Raw genomic sequence first — 17,221 nt, forward strand, 5'->3', positions numbered from 1 at the left:
CATAAACTTGGTTATACCATTGAAAAAAGAAGCACCGTGTATTTTTATTTCATTTATTTTTTTATCATTTTCAAGTGCATAAATAAATAATGAAGTTTACAGGAATTTCAGATAAGATGTAAATAAACTCATATCGGTTCAAGTATATTTTTTACATCTGCTACATAATTAACATTTTAAAATAAAATTTAACTATCGATAATAAACAAGTGTGTGTTTACAAGTAAATCTAAAATTTCGGTGCTTCGGATTTAACGGTAACATCGTCGTTGCCTGCATTATATAACTGAAAAATAAACAGATAAATCGAGTTTAATTAAGAATTAACTAGATTAAATTGTCGAATTTCGAAGTCGAATACCTTATATTGCTTTTGTTTATATTCCTGGAACGGCTCAGGGTTGGTTTGACGATTCCATGACACGTCGGGACTGCGGGAGGCCAGACGAAGGGTGTAAAGACCAGCCACCGCACATCCGAAACCGACGAATGCAAACAGCGGAATTAACTGAAACGTACAACGGAAATATTATATTATAAACCCCTGAAATCAGTGCAAATTTCGTACCAAATAAATCAAATTTAAAAAAATGTTTTGTATGTATATTATATCAGTGAGATTTTTATCAAGGCGTGTGAAAAAAAACCTGATAATTTCATTTTTTTTAGTTTATCAGTCGTGATTGAGTCCGTGTGGTGTTCACATTTACACTTCGAATAGTTTTAGTGTCATATGGTGTATATATTTCAATTTATGTAATCGAAAATGGTGAAATGTCTCAGTTCGATTCTCGAGGTATCTGAAAAATCAATACTGCTACTCAAATTTTTCATATTTTAACAATTATTCTTTCAGATATGGTTGTGCTGATTTTTTTTGTAAGACATTGAGGATATTAGTCATCTGAAAGTTTCCGCTGTATACGTGTGTAAAATTTATTGAAAGCTTAAAATAAAATATCTGAAACGTTACATTACCAAACGATTTAAAAAATAATTCTATATAATAATACGCTTTTACTCATTCGACATATCCTCAGTCTAAAAGAAGAATTTTCTATTATCCAAAAACAATCTTTTTCAGAACTAGCTTGCACTTTTTGAATTTCTTCAAAATAGAAAAATTTCCCCTGGCGTTGATAGCGTTTAAGTATTAAAAAAATATTCATATAAATTTCAATAACTGACTAAAATTTTTAAACAATAAATGGAAACTGTTCAAATCTTTTATTACCAATAGTATTATCTACAGTTGCAGCTGCTTTAATTAAAAGACACGTTATGGATGTATGTAGATTTTGCATTATTATTTTAATAATAGTGTGTTAATGAAAAATTTTATTTATTTTTATTATAATTCATTTTATTATTTGTAGAATCGTTCGAGTGTTTTTTGTTGTCAAAATTAGTATGAGTTGTACATATAATTTCATAGTTTGAGTTAAATATAAACATGTGCATGCATATAAAAGTATATTAAATTAAAATTAGACAGCGATTAAGTTAGGTTAGGTATGAGTATACGTCAATATGTAATGGTTATGTAAGTTGACGGGGAAGATGGGAGCAAATGTTGGAACGGATCCCACCGAGGGGTGTTGTTTCATGCCAGAAACGCTGAAGCCCTTCATGATGTGGCCGTCGAGGTGTCCGAAAGAATCGAGGAAGAGTGGAGAGCAAAGAGTACGAATGTCCGAGGAAAAACGGACTGAAGCCTCGATCCGAGCTGCAGAACGACAGCACACTACTACTCCACTGCTGCCAACATCCACATCCACAAATATATTCGCACTCGCACCATTATTACAATATTTACATTTTGCATACAGATGTGTATATAATATATACTATTATAGGGGGGTTGAAGGTTTTGGACCGTTTCCCGGCCTATGGAAATTCAGTTGAATTTTGAAGAGGATCTTTATTACTCGTTTAATACAGGTGTATTTGTATGTACAGCGAAGTAGGTAGAGGATTCACTGGAACGAGCTAGGTCGAGTTCCTGAAGCTCACTGACATCTGGGGACGATGCACTTGTAGGAATCTCGTCATCGTCATCGTCATCGAAACATTCGAGAATATTCCACAACAACAAACCACATTCCTCGCAGAACTCACCACACGTACACAACACGTGCACTTCTTGGAATCAATCGCCAGTTCCTTCGAGAATGTTCCACCCCTCACACTCGAGCGGAACGAAACCCAGACGACGCACACCTGCAGCCATTATATTAAACTCAAGCGGAACGCCCCTACCAGTCGAGCGGAACCAAAACGGTCGAAACACGCCGCCACCATTAAACTACATCGAGCGGAACGGCGCCAATCATTCCAGAAAATTCTACCCCTCGACAAAAGCAAATTTCTCGCTTACGCATCAACAACCACCACCATCGGTCAGGTGATTCCAGAAACACTACAAAAGGAGGTACAACCCAAACAACGCCAGTCGACCCACAGCATCAAGCGTCGACACACAGCACCAGACCAGTCGACCCACAGCAGCAAGCGTCGACACACAGCAGCAGACCAGAGACCTTCTGAACATAGCCGAATAACGAGCCAGCAACACACTGCCGCATCCAGAGACCTTCTGAACATAGCCGAACGACGAGCCAACAACACACTGCCGCATCCAGAGACCTTCTGAACATAGCCGAACGACGAGCCAACAACACACTGCCGCATCCAGAGACCTTCTGAACATAAACGAATGCCGAGCCAGCGACACTCTACCATATCCAGATACCGCTGAACGCCATACTTTTGCCCAAATATAATACCTTTGTACAACCATAGGCAAACAATAAAACTTTATAAATCTAGCACAACAGTGTTTCGTTAGGCTGGGATACGGTCAACACACAGTACCCCGCCTACACACTGGTTTATAAAGGTGTTGCTTGAGCAACGCGTAGCTGGGCTGGTGAGATCACGTTCTGGAAGATTCCGACGGGGTCGAGGTCTTCCTTTGTGTTCGATGTTTGATGCGTAGTTGCGTAGCTCCTTGGGATTTCCCGTGTACTCATGATTGCGTATCTGGAGCGAGTCGAATCGCCTTTATGGGTAAGCTGGAAGTATTTCGGCCACGGCTAACTTTCGTGTACGAGAAGAGGACGCGATGATGTCATTTGTACAGATTAAGTTCGATGAGGGAAATAGGTGATATCACAAGTCGTGCTATATCTCTACACTATTATTATTATATTTGTTTTTATTTATTGTAGGGCCGATGAGACAAACTTTTGAAACTTTTAGCTCAAATAGGCTTCTGGTACCTCGTCGAAAAATCAACATTAATTATACTAATTACAAGCTTTCATCGTCAACTCATATGTACAAATGTTTGCAACGCATACAGGCGACCGAATTCTTTCATAAAGGCGGTTGAAAGAAATGAGAGTCGAAAAAATTATATTCCTTAAAAAATACCAAAACAAGTTTTTTTGTTTCGTATTTTGAAAATTTTGTTTGCTGTTAAGTTTTACAGTGAAAGCATATTTCAAGTGAAAATATATTTTCACCAATTCAAGCAGTGAAAATGTATCAAACAATGAATTTACAACGTTTAACTCTACATATATATTTAACCCTGTAACGAACGTTTTTACGCGCGCTTATCTGATCTCGCGGTGGTGATGCAGAGGGCTTTTACGTCGTTCTTCTTCCAAGGGTCGGGTTATATGGAAACGTGGACTAATCTTGGGATACAGTTTATATATAGTCGGGGAGGTTCCTGACTGCAAATCGTCTCGTTGATAACAGCTTCCTCGTGGTCGGGAAGCTGGCTCTGCGGTCCTCTGGTCGGTCGGTCCTCTCACGGCTGAGGTTTCTCCGGAAACGGCGTGAGGAATACAGGGGACGTTGGGCTGGTACTCTTTGGAGGGAGTGATGCTGCACTCGACCTCACAGCGGTTCTTCAGCAAGATGGTGGATCTCTGGGCCCCGTCTCCCCCTGGAGACGTACACAGGAGAGATCTTTCTTCGTCGGTCGATGGCGGGTGAGAGAGGCGCTCTCCATGCGCGCGCGCCTATAAGGCTTTTTCCTGTGTGGCCACTCGAAATAAAGGGCGAGTGCTGCCCTATGGGACAATGGGGAAAACGTCACGTTACAACCCTTATTAAATGAATAGGGCCAACCCTTTTTTTTCCGTGAGGGGAAAACCTTGCATAGGCCCCCCCCGGCCCGAATATCCAGGGGGAGTGTGAGATTCGTACTCACTAAAAACCCCTCTCTCTTGCAGCTGCTGCCACACTTAAGCATTACCAGGCAGCAGCCGGTCTTGCGCAATGCGCTCACACAGGAGAAATCCGGGCCCCACCACCGGTCGCGGTGCTCTGATCAAGCCCTACAACACGGAGACAAGCCCCTGATATATCCTTTCCTTTCGGTTGGGCCAACCCTTAACTTTTAACAACCCTTATAAGGGCCAACCCTTACTTAACCTAACCTATCTTAACCCTTAAATAATACCAACCCTGAAAATGTAACTGATTATGATTTTACTGAAACGTCAGTGAAAATATATTTTCAATGTGACATATACATTTGGATTGCTGTTGCAAGTTACAACTTGTAACCCACCCGAACTATGATTCGGGGAAATAACGGGATGGCAGGTATAGCTTCAGTCCGCATAAAGGTCTTTTATGTTCTATTATCTTTGCGACTGCCAGATGTATTTCTTCAAGGATGTCGAGTATTGGTTGGTCATCGAAAGAACAATGTCCTAGATGTGAGATTGGGGGTAAAAGCACTATTTTCTCATGAATGAATTTGAAAACGTTCAATCTCTCTTGTCGTTTGGTCCTGTTCAAAGCCAAAAGCTTTGGTTTTCTGGTTAATTTTTATTGTGATTAAAATTTTCAACCCCAAATTTCTCACAAGTAAAATTTTTGCAATACTCTCATTCACTTAATTTTTTTTTATCATTTATTCAAATGCTAATAAAATTAAAGAGCGGCCGATTCAAGTTTGCACACAGGCGGAACTCCTAGGCGCGGCCCTGGTCAAGTCTACGTCACCGTTGAATTGTAAAAATAAAAAAATATTATTATAATACTATACAACATTTGCTTATTAGCAAAAACAAACAAAAAATACAACACTGCAAGTCTTCAAAAAAGTTTCAACTAGATTAATTCAAGGGCTTCGTAATTAAAACATAAATCTGAAATTTTATTATTTAATCAAATTCGGACTCAATTAATTTTATTGAATCTGGCATTCTAATATTTTACAGCCAAAATTACATCTTTAAATCAACATTTTTAAAAATTTTCCTTCATCTGTCAATAATATTTGCTAAAACGTTATTTGTAATTTTGGATGGCCGTAGACTTAAAACTCTAATTAACCAATTATACAAATAGTCAAATGTCAAAATTGATTAACAAATAATTCTAAATTTCAATTACACACAGACATTCATCTAATATATTACAATTTTTACAAAATTGCATATGTATATTACAGAAGAAAGTGTCTATTTATTTTAAGACTATATACATATGTAAATATTAGTTTGTAAATAATGCATATAAGTTTTTTTTTATTTAAATATTTTAAAATATAATTATGCATGTATACGTTTGAACTTAATTATTATTTTCACACTTTGAAGGCATCCTAAAATAAAAACGTTCTTCAACATTCTTATCGTTGATCGGTGAATGAGCTCTGACACCATAAGTTGTGGGTCGTTTTGTGGGGTCGTGCGATAACATCAAACGGAGCAATTCGTACTGAAAATGACATATTTTAATTATATATGTATATCCAGTGAAATATAATAATTTGCACTCGGTAAATGTACCTCATTAGGAAAAGCATTGATCAATTCTGGCGAAAAAGTTTCATTGTGTAATTTTTCCAAAACTTTAATCCTTTCTACTCCAGTTTTGAAAATGGATAATAATTCCACTAAAATAATTCCGAGAGCCCAAATATCCACTTTATTGTCATAAGTTGTTTTAACTTTTTGTTCTGGCGCTATATAAAAACTAGTCCCTAATTGAGGAAGCTGAATTTTATTACCTGATTGAATAAAATTAATATTATTAAAAAGTAATAAAATAATTTTCACTGACCGACGTTTAGCGTATGTTCCAATTTTTTTGGCAATTTGAAGTCCATACTATCAATGAATAAAGGATCGATGATATTTGTTGTCAATCCGAAATCACCAATTTTAATATGGTCATCGGTGAAAAAAAATATATTTTCAGGTTTTAAATCTCGATGAATGAAACCCTGTTCGTGTATATATTCCACTCCGCTCACAATTTGTTTAAAATAAGAAACATACTGCTTGTATATGAAATATGATTGAATTGTGTTTTAAAATATATTATATAGGTGCATATGTTTAATAGCATAGCTAGACAAAGGTAAGTATGAATAAAATGTATATACTTTTTTGCTACGTTCTTCAAACACGTTATATTTAGTTAACCAATCTCTTAGATTCCCCTCTTTGCACAGTTGCATTTGAATGTAAAAGTAAGCTTTTTTGCTTGGCTCATAACTTGTAGGATAACTTCCAGGCTGCGATGAATCCAAAGAAGATTCTTCGTTTTCCAATTCTCTACAATACACAAGAAAATAATGAGAAATATTCACATCACAGAAAGCATTTTAAGGTACTGTAAGTATAATAATTTACAATTCTAGAGGATCATCCCAATTGAGCGGCGGTTCTTCCAGCCATGAATGATAATAGCGTACAAGATTTACATGATCTAAATTTGCTTGAGCTTGAACTTCGCGCACTATTTGATCCAATTCATATTCTCTGGAAAAAAAAATGCAACTTTACTTAATTTGTAATATGTATGTTCCTTGCAGTTCTGTGATTTAAGTAATTGGACATACAAGTATGTATGCAGATTTTTTTTTTAATGTATCCACCAATTCATCATAATAAGAATATAAAATTTATATTACACACAAATAGATGAGAGTAACTATTTACTTCTTATCGATCCTTTTAATTGCATAATTACAATTAGCATGTCGGTGACGAGCTTCAAAAACTGATCCAAATGCTCCATTGCCCAAGACCTTGATGTACTCAAAAGTATTGAAGAATTCGCTATTGTATTTCTCGTCCTTTATGTCTTTGTTAACATTTTTAAACATCTCATCAACAGCAGATAGGCTTCTACTGAGCTGAATGGAGCTTTCTTCAAGGTATACATACCATCCTATATCCAAAGCTTTACAACCTAGTGATTAAATTTAAAGTTAGCAATATGTACATATAAGTTTAAATATAATATGAAAATTCAAATACCTTCCGCCGTAATATAAAATAAAAATTGATCATCTGCAGTAAAAATTTCCTCTAAATTAATTTCATTTGTGGGCTGAACTTTCATCTGTGAAGATTCCCGAATGTATCGACACTTGAATACAATTCAAATAAAACGAAAATTAACATACATAGAGATATACATACATAATATGATACTATGAATACACATACATCTCCCATAAATCCATAGTAGAACGTTGGAAGAACAACCTTGCCATTCATTCGTACCGTAGGCAAGGAACTGAATAAATCCAGTTTTTGTAATCGTTTATTTTCAAGGATCCACACACTTGCAATTGAAGACCTGAGCTGTATGTAAATCAAAACGCACTAGATTTACATAAACTTGTTACATATATACATATAAGTGAATGAAAATGAGTAAACACAAACTTTAATCTTCCAAAAAAAATTGATGGAAGGACTGATCTGTCGAATTATTATGCCTTTGAGTGAATCGACTTTGATTTGACAATTAACTTCACTTGAATCATTTTGAATTTCAGGACTTTGGGCATCTTTTTTGAGGCCTATTTCATATTCTGTAACGCTCATACTCCATCTGAATAATTAATTATTTTGTAGTTATATTTTCGCTGCCACAATTGAATACTTAATAAAAAAAAATGAGAAACAACAACTTTGTGCGCATATTATTTTGACAATTGGCCTTTAGCACTTGAATTGTAGATTTTAAGACCAAAGGAATCTTCGGAATACAATTTTTATTTTTGTCTAATTTTTCCAAGCCTCTTTGTGCATTGTTCTTATGATTGATATACCCCACAGGCAATGAAAGATTTTTAACGAATGTCATTTTAGATCCTGAAATAAACACATATAATATTATATCATATACTATGTAGAATAAAATTTTATGAATTTGATGAGAATACAAGATGCCAAACCTGTTAGTATTACATCGCCAATGCTAGGGCAAGACGAAAACAATTGTTCCATCGAAATTTGTAGTGGTTTTGGTAGAAAGTCATACTCGACTTTATACAGTGCTCCGCCGAGAGAAGGAACTAGGTCTAAAATCTTCCCATTATTGCAATTCAGCTATAAAATAGGTACATATAACAATATTTCAAAATACATTAAGAAAACGATGCCAACTAAGATTATTTTTATGTATATGTAGATTTGTTTTACCGGTGGAAGTTTATTTAAGATCAAAGGTGTTCCTGGCTTAAAGCTCCAAACAATTATTCCCAAGAAATAGTCTATAGCGCACAGTCTTCCATCCATCGTACTCACAATAATCAAACTAAGGTATAAACAAAAACATTAGCATCTTTACAAAAATGGGAAACACTATTACATTACACTTACTCTTCCGACTGATACTCGGTATTCGAAATGGACAATTGTTTGATTATTCTCGTTAGGCTACGGACAGCGAATTTCTTGAAGTCTAATAGGATGCATATCCCCACTTCATTCAAACTAACTTCCAATAATTCATCACCGAGAATGATTCCGATGGTTTTCAGAATTGAGTATGATATTCTTTCGCCCGATAGAAAAATTTCAACACTCGTTGCAAAATCAGAAGAATCCTTCGTAGGACTGTCGTATTCTTTCCAGATGGCAATTTGTAATATCCGTAATGATCTGAATACTCTTTGTGCTTGTTTCTTATTTATACAGTAAGCACGGAGTAATCGATCTAGGATAGAAAACTTTGGTAATTCCTGAGCTTGCAGAATCTCCATTTCCCTCATCAGAATTGCACACGCTTGGTTGGCGATCGACATCTCTCCAGCTAATTGGTGTGATTTTTAAATATTTTATAATATCAAATGGCACTTATTGGCAGATGCACTTTTTTTTCATAATCCATTTAAACATGTTTAAAATAAAGAGTTTTCACAGTGTTTATAGGTACTTGAACTCTTTATGGAGAGTGTAGATGTACATATAAACAATGTATATTACTATTTATTTTTATCTGGAACCACTTTTGACACATAATATTTATGAGTCACACGTTGATTGAATGAAAACAAGTACATTTGATATTATTTACACACACACTGATATTTATTACAATCTTTTTATCGTATTATAATCTAAGAAAATCGAATTTCGATAACAGAGCAACTTATCAATACCTTATTTTAGGTAAAAGTATACCGCTGCTCACAGAACAGAATAAAAATAAAGTGGCAACGGTATGTAATGGCCCGCATACACGTTTTTTATTCAAAATTATTATGCGCTATTTTTATAGCAATTTTTTGCAATGTGTACATACGTATAAGTTTAATGGTAAATCTCAAGTATCTGTCATAAGTAGAGATGGGCAAAAATGGGAATTTTTAACGAACGGAAAAAAACCGGGAACTTTGGGAAAATTGGAGTTTTTTTTACATAAAACTGCATTTTTTAAATTGAGATTGACCAAAATATTTTAGTAATAACACTGAGCAACAAAAAAATCATGTTTTTGAGTTACCAGAGCGGATACTAGCCAATATTTACTAATTTTGACCCCCTGAATTCTAATATGATAATGATTTTTGGTGGTTGGTGATCGTTTACGAGGTATGAGCGTTTGAAAAATGCGCGATTTTTACAGTTTTTTGGCTTTTGCGGTCTTTAACTCAAAATCTAGTATTGCTGTGCTCAAAGTGAGCATTGGAATCAATAGTCAGATGTTTTTCCTATTGATTGTGACATTTCATTGCTTTGAAATACTTATAATTAATTGTCTAGCAAATTTTAAAAGTCAAAAATATATTTTTTTTCCGTGCTACTTTTCATTTATTTGGCAAATTTTTTATTTCACCACGTTTATAAGGATTGGTTTTCTATCTAAATATTTTTTTATCTAAACGTACTAATTCAAGCGGTATTTGCAATTTAAATGCTTTCGTTGTGTATACGGTTGTAGCACGAAATGTGTTGGTGCAAGCGAGACGGCATATAGTCCGACCGCTGTAGTGTGTGAGGTGGATTACATTTCATCTCGCTTGCACCAACACATTTCGCGTTACAAGTCTCCGAGATTCCGAATTCCGAGATCATTGTAGTTGTATTTCGAACAAGCGATAATAATTAATAGCATCCGACTCGAACACAAACCGGACATTTACAGTCCTGTCACTACATAAAAACGTTTAGATTCATCGCAAAACTTAATTGAATCCATGCTACTAGTATCTAAAAATGTGTCGATTTGAAAATTTGATTGATATACATTTTTTTTTTAAACTTTCCCAAAATTTCCGGGGAAAAAAACCCGGTTTATTCTCGGGAATAAACCACTGACCCGTGGTGGTGGTTGTTGATGCGTAAGCGAGGAATGTGCTTTTGTCGATGGGGTAGAATTTTCTGGAACGATTGGCACCGTTCCGCTCGATGTAGTTTAATGGCTGCAGGTGTGCTTCGACTGGTTTGTTTCCGCTCGACCGGTAGGGGCGTTCCGCTTGAGTTTAGTTTAATGGCTGCAGGTGTGCTTCGACTGGTTTTGTTCCGCTCGAGTGGGAGGGGTGGAACTTTCTCGAAGGTTTTGGCACCGTTCCGCTTGAGTTTAGTATAATGGCTGCAGGTGTGCTTCGACTGGTTTTGGGAATGTATTCTGCGTCGCAGTAAATGTTTTGATGAATGTGACGAGATTCCCACATATTTATTACTTAATAGTGTTTTTATCCGGCTTCGCTCAGTATTTGCAATATAAACCGCTAAAACGTGGCCAATCTAATAGTAAACATTTTATTAAATGTATTTGAATAGTTTTATTTTGTTTAAATTTATTTGTATTGTAGGCGGGGTAGGATGTGTTGACCGTATCCCAGCCTAACGAAACACTGTTGTGCTTGTTTTAATAAAGTTTTATTGTTTGCCTATGGTTGTACAAAGGTATTATATTTGGGCAAAAGTATGTCGTTCAGCGGTCTCTGGATATGGTAGAGTGTCGCTGGCTCGGCATTCGGCTATGTTCAGAAGGTCTCTGGATGCGGCAGTGTGTTGCTGGCTCGTTCGGCTGGTTGATCTTCCAAGTCCGCGTAGTGCAGTGGTGGCAGGTCAGGAGCTGGATGTCGACTGGTCTGCTGCTGTGTGTCGACGCTTGCTGCTGTGGGTCGACGGGCGTTGTTTGGGTTGTACCTCCTTTACAGTGTTTCCGGTTGCTGGCTGTTGTTGATGCGTATGCGAGGAATGTGTTTTTGTCGATGGGGTAGACTTTTCTGGAACGATTGGCACCGTTCCGCTCGATGTAGTTTAATGGCTGCAGGTGTGCTTCGACTGGACTTTGTTTCCGCTCGAGCGGTAGGGGTGGAGCTTTCTCGAACGTTCTAGGAATGTATTCTGCGTCTCAGTATATGACTTGATGATGGTGACGAGATTCCCACAGTACATTAATTTGTTCGCCGACGTCGTGGATCTTTCTCTCGAGCGTTCTCACTTTTACCTGAACCTTTGAATGCATTTGAATTTGTAATTTCGTATTATCGGGAGGTATGCAGCAGGGTGTGCAGGGGGAGTGGGTGTGAGATAGGGAACGGGAGTGCGAACAGGAGTCGGTTGTCATCTTCTCTGCGGGCCGATCCTTCAGCTGAACGCCGCACGCCGTGACGTGCGTGGAGCCGGCAGCCGGGAAAGTGACGTGACGTGACCTGACCTGACCTGATCTGATAGCATGCGAACGACGCTCGGCGACTTCCCCGAGTGTCACGCGAGCCTCCGTCCAGCTCCAGCATGAGTCGCGACGCCGGCGACGAGGAGCCCAACGCGGCCTCCTCCTCCTCCCCCTCCCCCTCCCCCTCAGCCTCAGCCTCGTCTTCTCAGGCCAACGCCAACGTCACACCCGCATTCAACTCCAACTCGAACCCCAACTCCAACTCGAACAGTGGGAGCGAGGAGGCGCCGAAGAGAGCGGCGTCTCGAGAGGTGGCGGTGGCGGTGGCGACGGCGACGGCGACGCGACACGTGACGGTGAAGCATCCGGAGTCGAACAAGCCGAAGCCGACGGCGCGGCGGGCGAAACCGCACCAGGCGGAGCTGGACATCGGCAAGGAGTTGAGCAAATGCCGGGTGAACGCGTCGTGTCGGCTGGACCTGTCCAAGTCGTCGATCACGACGTTGCCGGCGCGCGAGCTGCGGGAGCTGCGCAGCGTCACCGAGCTGTACTTGTACGGCAACAAGCTGACGCAGCTGCCGGCCGAGATCGGGTGCCTGACGCAGCTGCGCACCCTCGCCCTCAGCGAGAACGCGCTCACCCACCTGCCCGACTCGCTGGCCGCGCTCGTCGACCTGCGAGTCCTCGACCTGCGCCACAACAAGCTGGCCGACATCCCCCAAGTGGTGTTCCGGCTGCGCGCCCTCTCCACCCTCTTCCTGCGCTTCAACCGGGTGCGAGTCGTGCCCGACGGCATCCGCAACCTCACCGCGCTCACCATGCTCAGTCTGCGCGAGAACAAGATCCGAGAGCTGTCCGCGGGCATCGGCGAGCTGCGCCACTTGGTCACTTTGGACGTGTCCCACAACCACTTGGAGCACCTGCCCGACGAGATCGGCAACTGCGTCAATCTCCTCACTCTAGATTTGCAGCACAACGAGCTGCTGGACGTGCCCGACTCCATCGGCAACCTGCGTTCGTTGAACCGACTCGGCTTGAGGTACAACCGGCTGGCCGCCCTCCCCGCCTCCCTCTCCAACTGCCAGCACATGGACGAGTTCAACGTCGAAGGCAACGCCATCTGCCAGCTGCCCGACGGGCTGCTCTCCAACTTGAAACAGCTGTCGAGCATCACCCTGTCGAGGAATTCGTTCGTCAGCTATCCCGTCGGGGGGCCGGGTCAGTTCGTCAACGCCCTCTCGATCAACCTCGAGCACAACCAGATCGACAAGATCCCGTACGGAATCTTCTCCCGGGCCAAAAAACTCACCAAGCTCAACATGAAGGAGAACATGTTGGCTTCGTTGCCGCTCGACATCGGAACCTGGGATCAGATGGTCGAGCTGAACCTCGGCACCAACCAACTGACCAAACTGCCCGAAGATATCCAGTGTCTGTACAACTTGGAGGTGCTCATCCTCTCCAACAATCTGCTGAAACGCGTCCCGTCGAGCATCGGCAATCTGCGCAAACTGCGCGTTCTCGATCTCGAGGAGAACAAGCTGGAGACGCTGCCCAACGAGATTGGATTCCTCCACGAGCTGCAGCGCCTCATCGTGCAGTCGAATCAGTTGAGCACGTTGCCGCGCACCATCGGCCACCTCGCCAATCTGATTTATTTGAGCGTCGGCGAGAACAACCTGCAGTATCTGCCCGAGGAGATCGGCACGTTGGAGAATCTGGAGTCGCTGTACCTGAACGACAATCCCAATCTGTGCAATCTGCCGTTCGAGCTGGCGCTGTGCGTCGGCCTGCAGATCATGAGCATCGAGAATTGTCCGCTGACGGCGATTCCGCCGGAGGTGGTGTCGTCGGGGCCGTCCCTCGTCATACAATACCTGAAGTCTCAGGGGCCGTACCGTGCGATGTGATCGGACACGACGACTGTACACGCGTATACATAGATAGGACAATGAAGGCGGCACGGCGTTGGCGTTTCTCATTGGAGAGACACGTCCCTTTGAATCGGTGCGTTGTTGAAAGCGCGAGAATCTTTGTTCCTAAACTGGATATTTGTAGCCATTAATCCATTGTGTCAAATGTCTATTAGTTTGATGTATTTTAAATTTAAACAAAATGTTACATGTCCTTAATTCTTCATTCGTGTTTATAGAGTATTGTGTTGCGTACACCAATTGGAAATATTATATAGTAAGTATTATCGGGGACGGGGAAAAGATTGGAGCAACACTCGGCGTAATGCAGCGTTTTCCAATTTATTATTTCAAATATACATACATATTATTATTCTTCTTACGATTTTCCCCAGAATCCACTTTTCTAATCACTTGACTCAGAGATATAACACATATTGCCTAATATGACGAGTCTCAAACCGAGCTGATCTTTCCAGACTCTTCTGGATCAATTTTAAGAGATTATTGATTTTTATGTTACATAGTTAGTTGCCTTCTTCACTGAGAAATCCCAATTCCGCTGCCCAAACCCTAGAGTCGATCTGTAAACGATTGCACACTTAGTTTTTGACAATGCAATATTTGCAAGTACCCGATTTAATTACAAGTGATCAATTTTCACTTTTGATCTATTAATCTCGAGTCTCTATTTAGTTTTAATTATTAATAAATAGAGACTCGAGAGGTACATACTTAATTTCTTCTTCATCGGCGGCTATTAATGTCCACATAGGTGAGATTAAAATGGCTTTAGTTTGCTCCACTGGCATTGGCATATCGAAGATTCTAGTCATCCGTTTAATACCCTGACCTATCATAATTTTACGCTGAAGAGACTCGGTTATTTGCACGAGGCTCTTTTATGCTTCACTTTGCAAACGATTGTTTCGGTTTATGCTTTTGGGAAATGCTGTTTACGAAAGATGACTAAATAGAATATTTGTGAATTATTTTAACACTAGTCTGAAGCGTGTTTGGTGCATAATATACATATATATTATATATAATAATTTATGCAGTGATCTGTTTGTTATTAAAAATATTATATTAAAAAATCGAGCGTCCATCGTTTGTATTCGCCGTACGTACGTACGTATTCATTATGTTGATTATAAATAAATTGAAATAATGTATGAGATTTAAGTAGTGACCGAGTCGACATGAGCTTTTAAACGGTGAATCGATGAATAACAAAAAAAAATATGCGTTTGTATGTATGCATAAAATTGAATGATTTATAATACGTTTCATTTCGGTATGGAAGGCTTTCATGTGAAAAAAAGAGAATAGCCATCGGCTTATATTACATATTATCATATATTATACATTCATATATATAATATGTACATACATATATGTATGTATGTATTATAGTGAATTATGTTGATGTTGAAGTGGAAAAAAATCTAATTTATAATAATGACATGAAAGTTGATTTAAAATATTATAAATATGTATTTTTTTTTATCGTTGCTGATAGAAGTAGTTGAATTCAATCGTAAGCTTTCCCTTGACAAAATTGTTTTATCTTGTAATGAATTAATTATAATTATTATTTGTAACTGTGATACTGTTCTTTGTAAGCTTGATTTTTTTTTTTTTGACGAAAAACAATATTTACAAACGAATCTTCAATGAAGGTTTGAATCTATGTTTATGTTTTAATATAAATGTTACAATTTATTCAATGTGATCTCTCGTCTATCTTGTTCGAAATTAATTTTTATATTCTCGTTTACAACCTATAATATAATTATGTAAAGTTGTATTATATATATATATTTTTTTTTCATAGTGGATATAATAGTGTGTAAAAGGATGAAATGTTTTCCTTTTTGTCGCAAATGTATAATAACTGTATTGAAAATTTAAAATAATAATAAAAAAGTATATATATGGATATATATATATATATATATATATATATATATATATATATATATATATATATATATTGAAATAATTATGGCTTTATTTTGTACTAATCTAATATATAATTTGGAAAGAGACTTTGTATATATGTATGTATCCTTCGTTCGTAGAAATCCGTGACGTCATCGGACAAATAATTCGCTTTTTTCCGATTCAAAAGATTCGAAGTTCCCGGGGGCGTAGGCGCCGAGGGTGAAGCCTTAGAGGGCGCAGACGCCGGGGGTGTACATATAATTTTTTATAAGAGACTTCTTGTTAATGCCTTGTCCGCATCCGGACGTTGGCGACCACCTCGTCGATTATTTGAATATATCCGCATCGGTCTTCAGCGGCTCGGAACAGCTCTTCGGCGCTCATATCGGTCCACATGCGCATGTTTCGAAGCCAATATAACTTTTTCCTGCCAATCCATTTTTTTCCTTCTATTTTCCCCATGGTTATCAAACGGAGAAATTCGTATTTTGGACCCCGTATCATGTGTCCGAGGTACTCCATCTTTCTCCGCTTGATGACAGAAACAAGTTCCCTGCCTCTCCCCATCATGCCGAGGACAGCTTCGTTTGATATCTTTTTGGTCCACGGAATCTTCAGCATACGCCTATAGACCCACATCTCAAAAGCTTCAATGCGGCTGATCATCTTGGTTTCACTTGAGTCCACGTCTCACATCCGTGTAGTAATACTGTTCAGACGTAGCTCTTCGCGAATCTCAACCGCGTATGAAGATTGAGATGCTTGTTTGTAAGCGCCGCCTTCATTTTTATTACAAATGCTGTTCTAGCCATCTCGATGCGGATTATTAGATCTTCATCTGGGTCCATCTCTTCATTCAGCCAGGTACCCAGGTATTTGAATCTTTTTACTCTTTCTATCACCTCTCCATCCAAGGTTAGATTCCCGGTGTCTGTTTGCATTCTATCTACTATCATAAATTTTGTCTTCTTTAGATTATGCGCAGACCTCTTCGATTGCTTTCTTGATGTACACGGTCTAGAGATCTTTGCAGGTCTGCTAAATTTTCAGCGACTAGTGCCGTGTCATCAGCATATCTTATATTGGTGATCGTCTCGCCGCCCACCTTGATGAATAAGAATAAGAGACTTACTATATATGTTTGTTTGTTCGTGACTGTCAATTTAATAAAAAAAACAAACGAGTATTCAAATAAATTTATATAAAATAAAACTATTCAAATAAATTTAATAAAATGTTTACTATTAGATTAGTCATGTTTAAGCGGTTTATATTACAAACACCGAGCGAAGCTGGGTAATATAGCTAGTATTATATATTATTGGCCCTCTTCATATTACATATTTATTATTACTCGTATTTTTTTTTTTTGGTTCGTTAGTTTGCCAAGCCTTAGTGTTAGTTGCAATGATTTAGTTTTTCTATAAATAAATTTGATAAATATATATATATATATA

At 38.8% G+C, this 17,221-nt stretch overlaps 3 protein-coding genes across 4 annotated transcripts; 1 reads left to right on the forward strand and 2 right to left on the reverse strand.

Moving 5' to 3' along the window:
• Nucleotides 1-39: 39 nt before the first annotated feature.
• ND-MLRQ (NADH dehydrogenase (ubiquinone) MLRQ subunit) lies at nt 40-5,065 on the reverse strand. Its single transcript, XM_077430192.1, has 4 exons — nt 2,629-5,065; nt 1,590-2,576; nt 362-508; nt 40-286 (listed from the first exon to the last, which is right to left on the reverse strand). Exons 2-4 carry the CDS (start codon nt 1,629-1,631, stop codon nt 230-232), a joined length of 246 nt encoding a protein of 81 aa, XP_077286318.1. The 5' UTR covers nt 1,632-2,576; nt 2,629-5,065; the 3' UTR covers nt 40-229.
• A 109-nt stretch (nt 5,066-5,174) lies between these two features.
• LOC143910224 (eukaryotic translation initiation factor 2-alpha kinase-like) lies at nt 5,175-9,529 on the reverse strand. 2 transcript variants are annotated; one of them, XM_077428612.1, is made up of 13 exons: nt 8,655-9,529; nt 8,475-8,589; nt 8,228-8,381; nt 7,961-8,144; nt 7,713-7,881; nt 7,491-7,628; nt 7,299-7,410; nt 6,978-7,230; nt 6,669-6,797; nt 6,419-6,590; nt 6,094-6,310; nt 5,820-6,013; nt 5,175-5,748 (listed from the first exon to the last, which is right to left on the reverse strand). In XM_077428612.1, exons 1-13 carry the CDS (start codon nt 9,077-9,079, stop codon nt 5,602-5,604), a joined length of 2,409 nt encoding a protein of 802 aa, XP_077284738.1. In that variant the 5' UTR covers nt 9,080-9,529; the 3' UTR covers nt 5,175-5,601. The 2 variants fall into 2 exon arrangements, with proteins under 2 accessions (XP_077284738.1, XP_077284737.1); XM_077428611.1 differs by having other exon boundaries at nt 6,094-6,313.
• A 1,627-nt stretch (nt 9,530-11,156) lies between these two features.
• Sur-8 (leucine-rich repeat protein shoc-2) lies at nt 11,157-14,552 on the forward strand. The gene has a single exon (XM_077428838.1). It carries the CDS (start codon nt 12,024-12,026, stop codon nt 13,812-13,814), a length of 1,791 nt encoding a protein of 596 aa, XP_077284964.1. The 5' UTR covers nt 11,157-12,023; the 3' UTR covers nt 13,815-14,552.
• The last annotated feature ends 2,669 nt before the right edge of the window (nt 14,553-17,221 follow it).

This window comes from Arctopsyche grandis, chromosome 4 (genome assembly GCF_051622035.1).
Source record: "Arctopsyche grandis isolate Sample6627 chromosome 4, ASM5162203v2, whole genome shotgun sequence".
In the NCBI taxonomy this organism is placed as follows: Eukaryota; Metazoa; Arthropoda; class Insecta; order Trichoptera; family Hydropsychidae; genus Arctopsyche; species Arctopsyche grandis.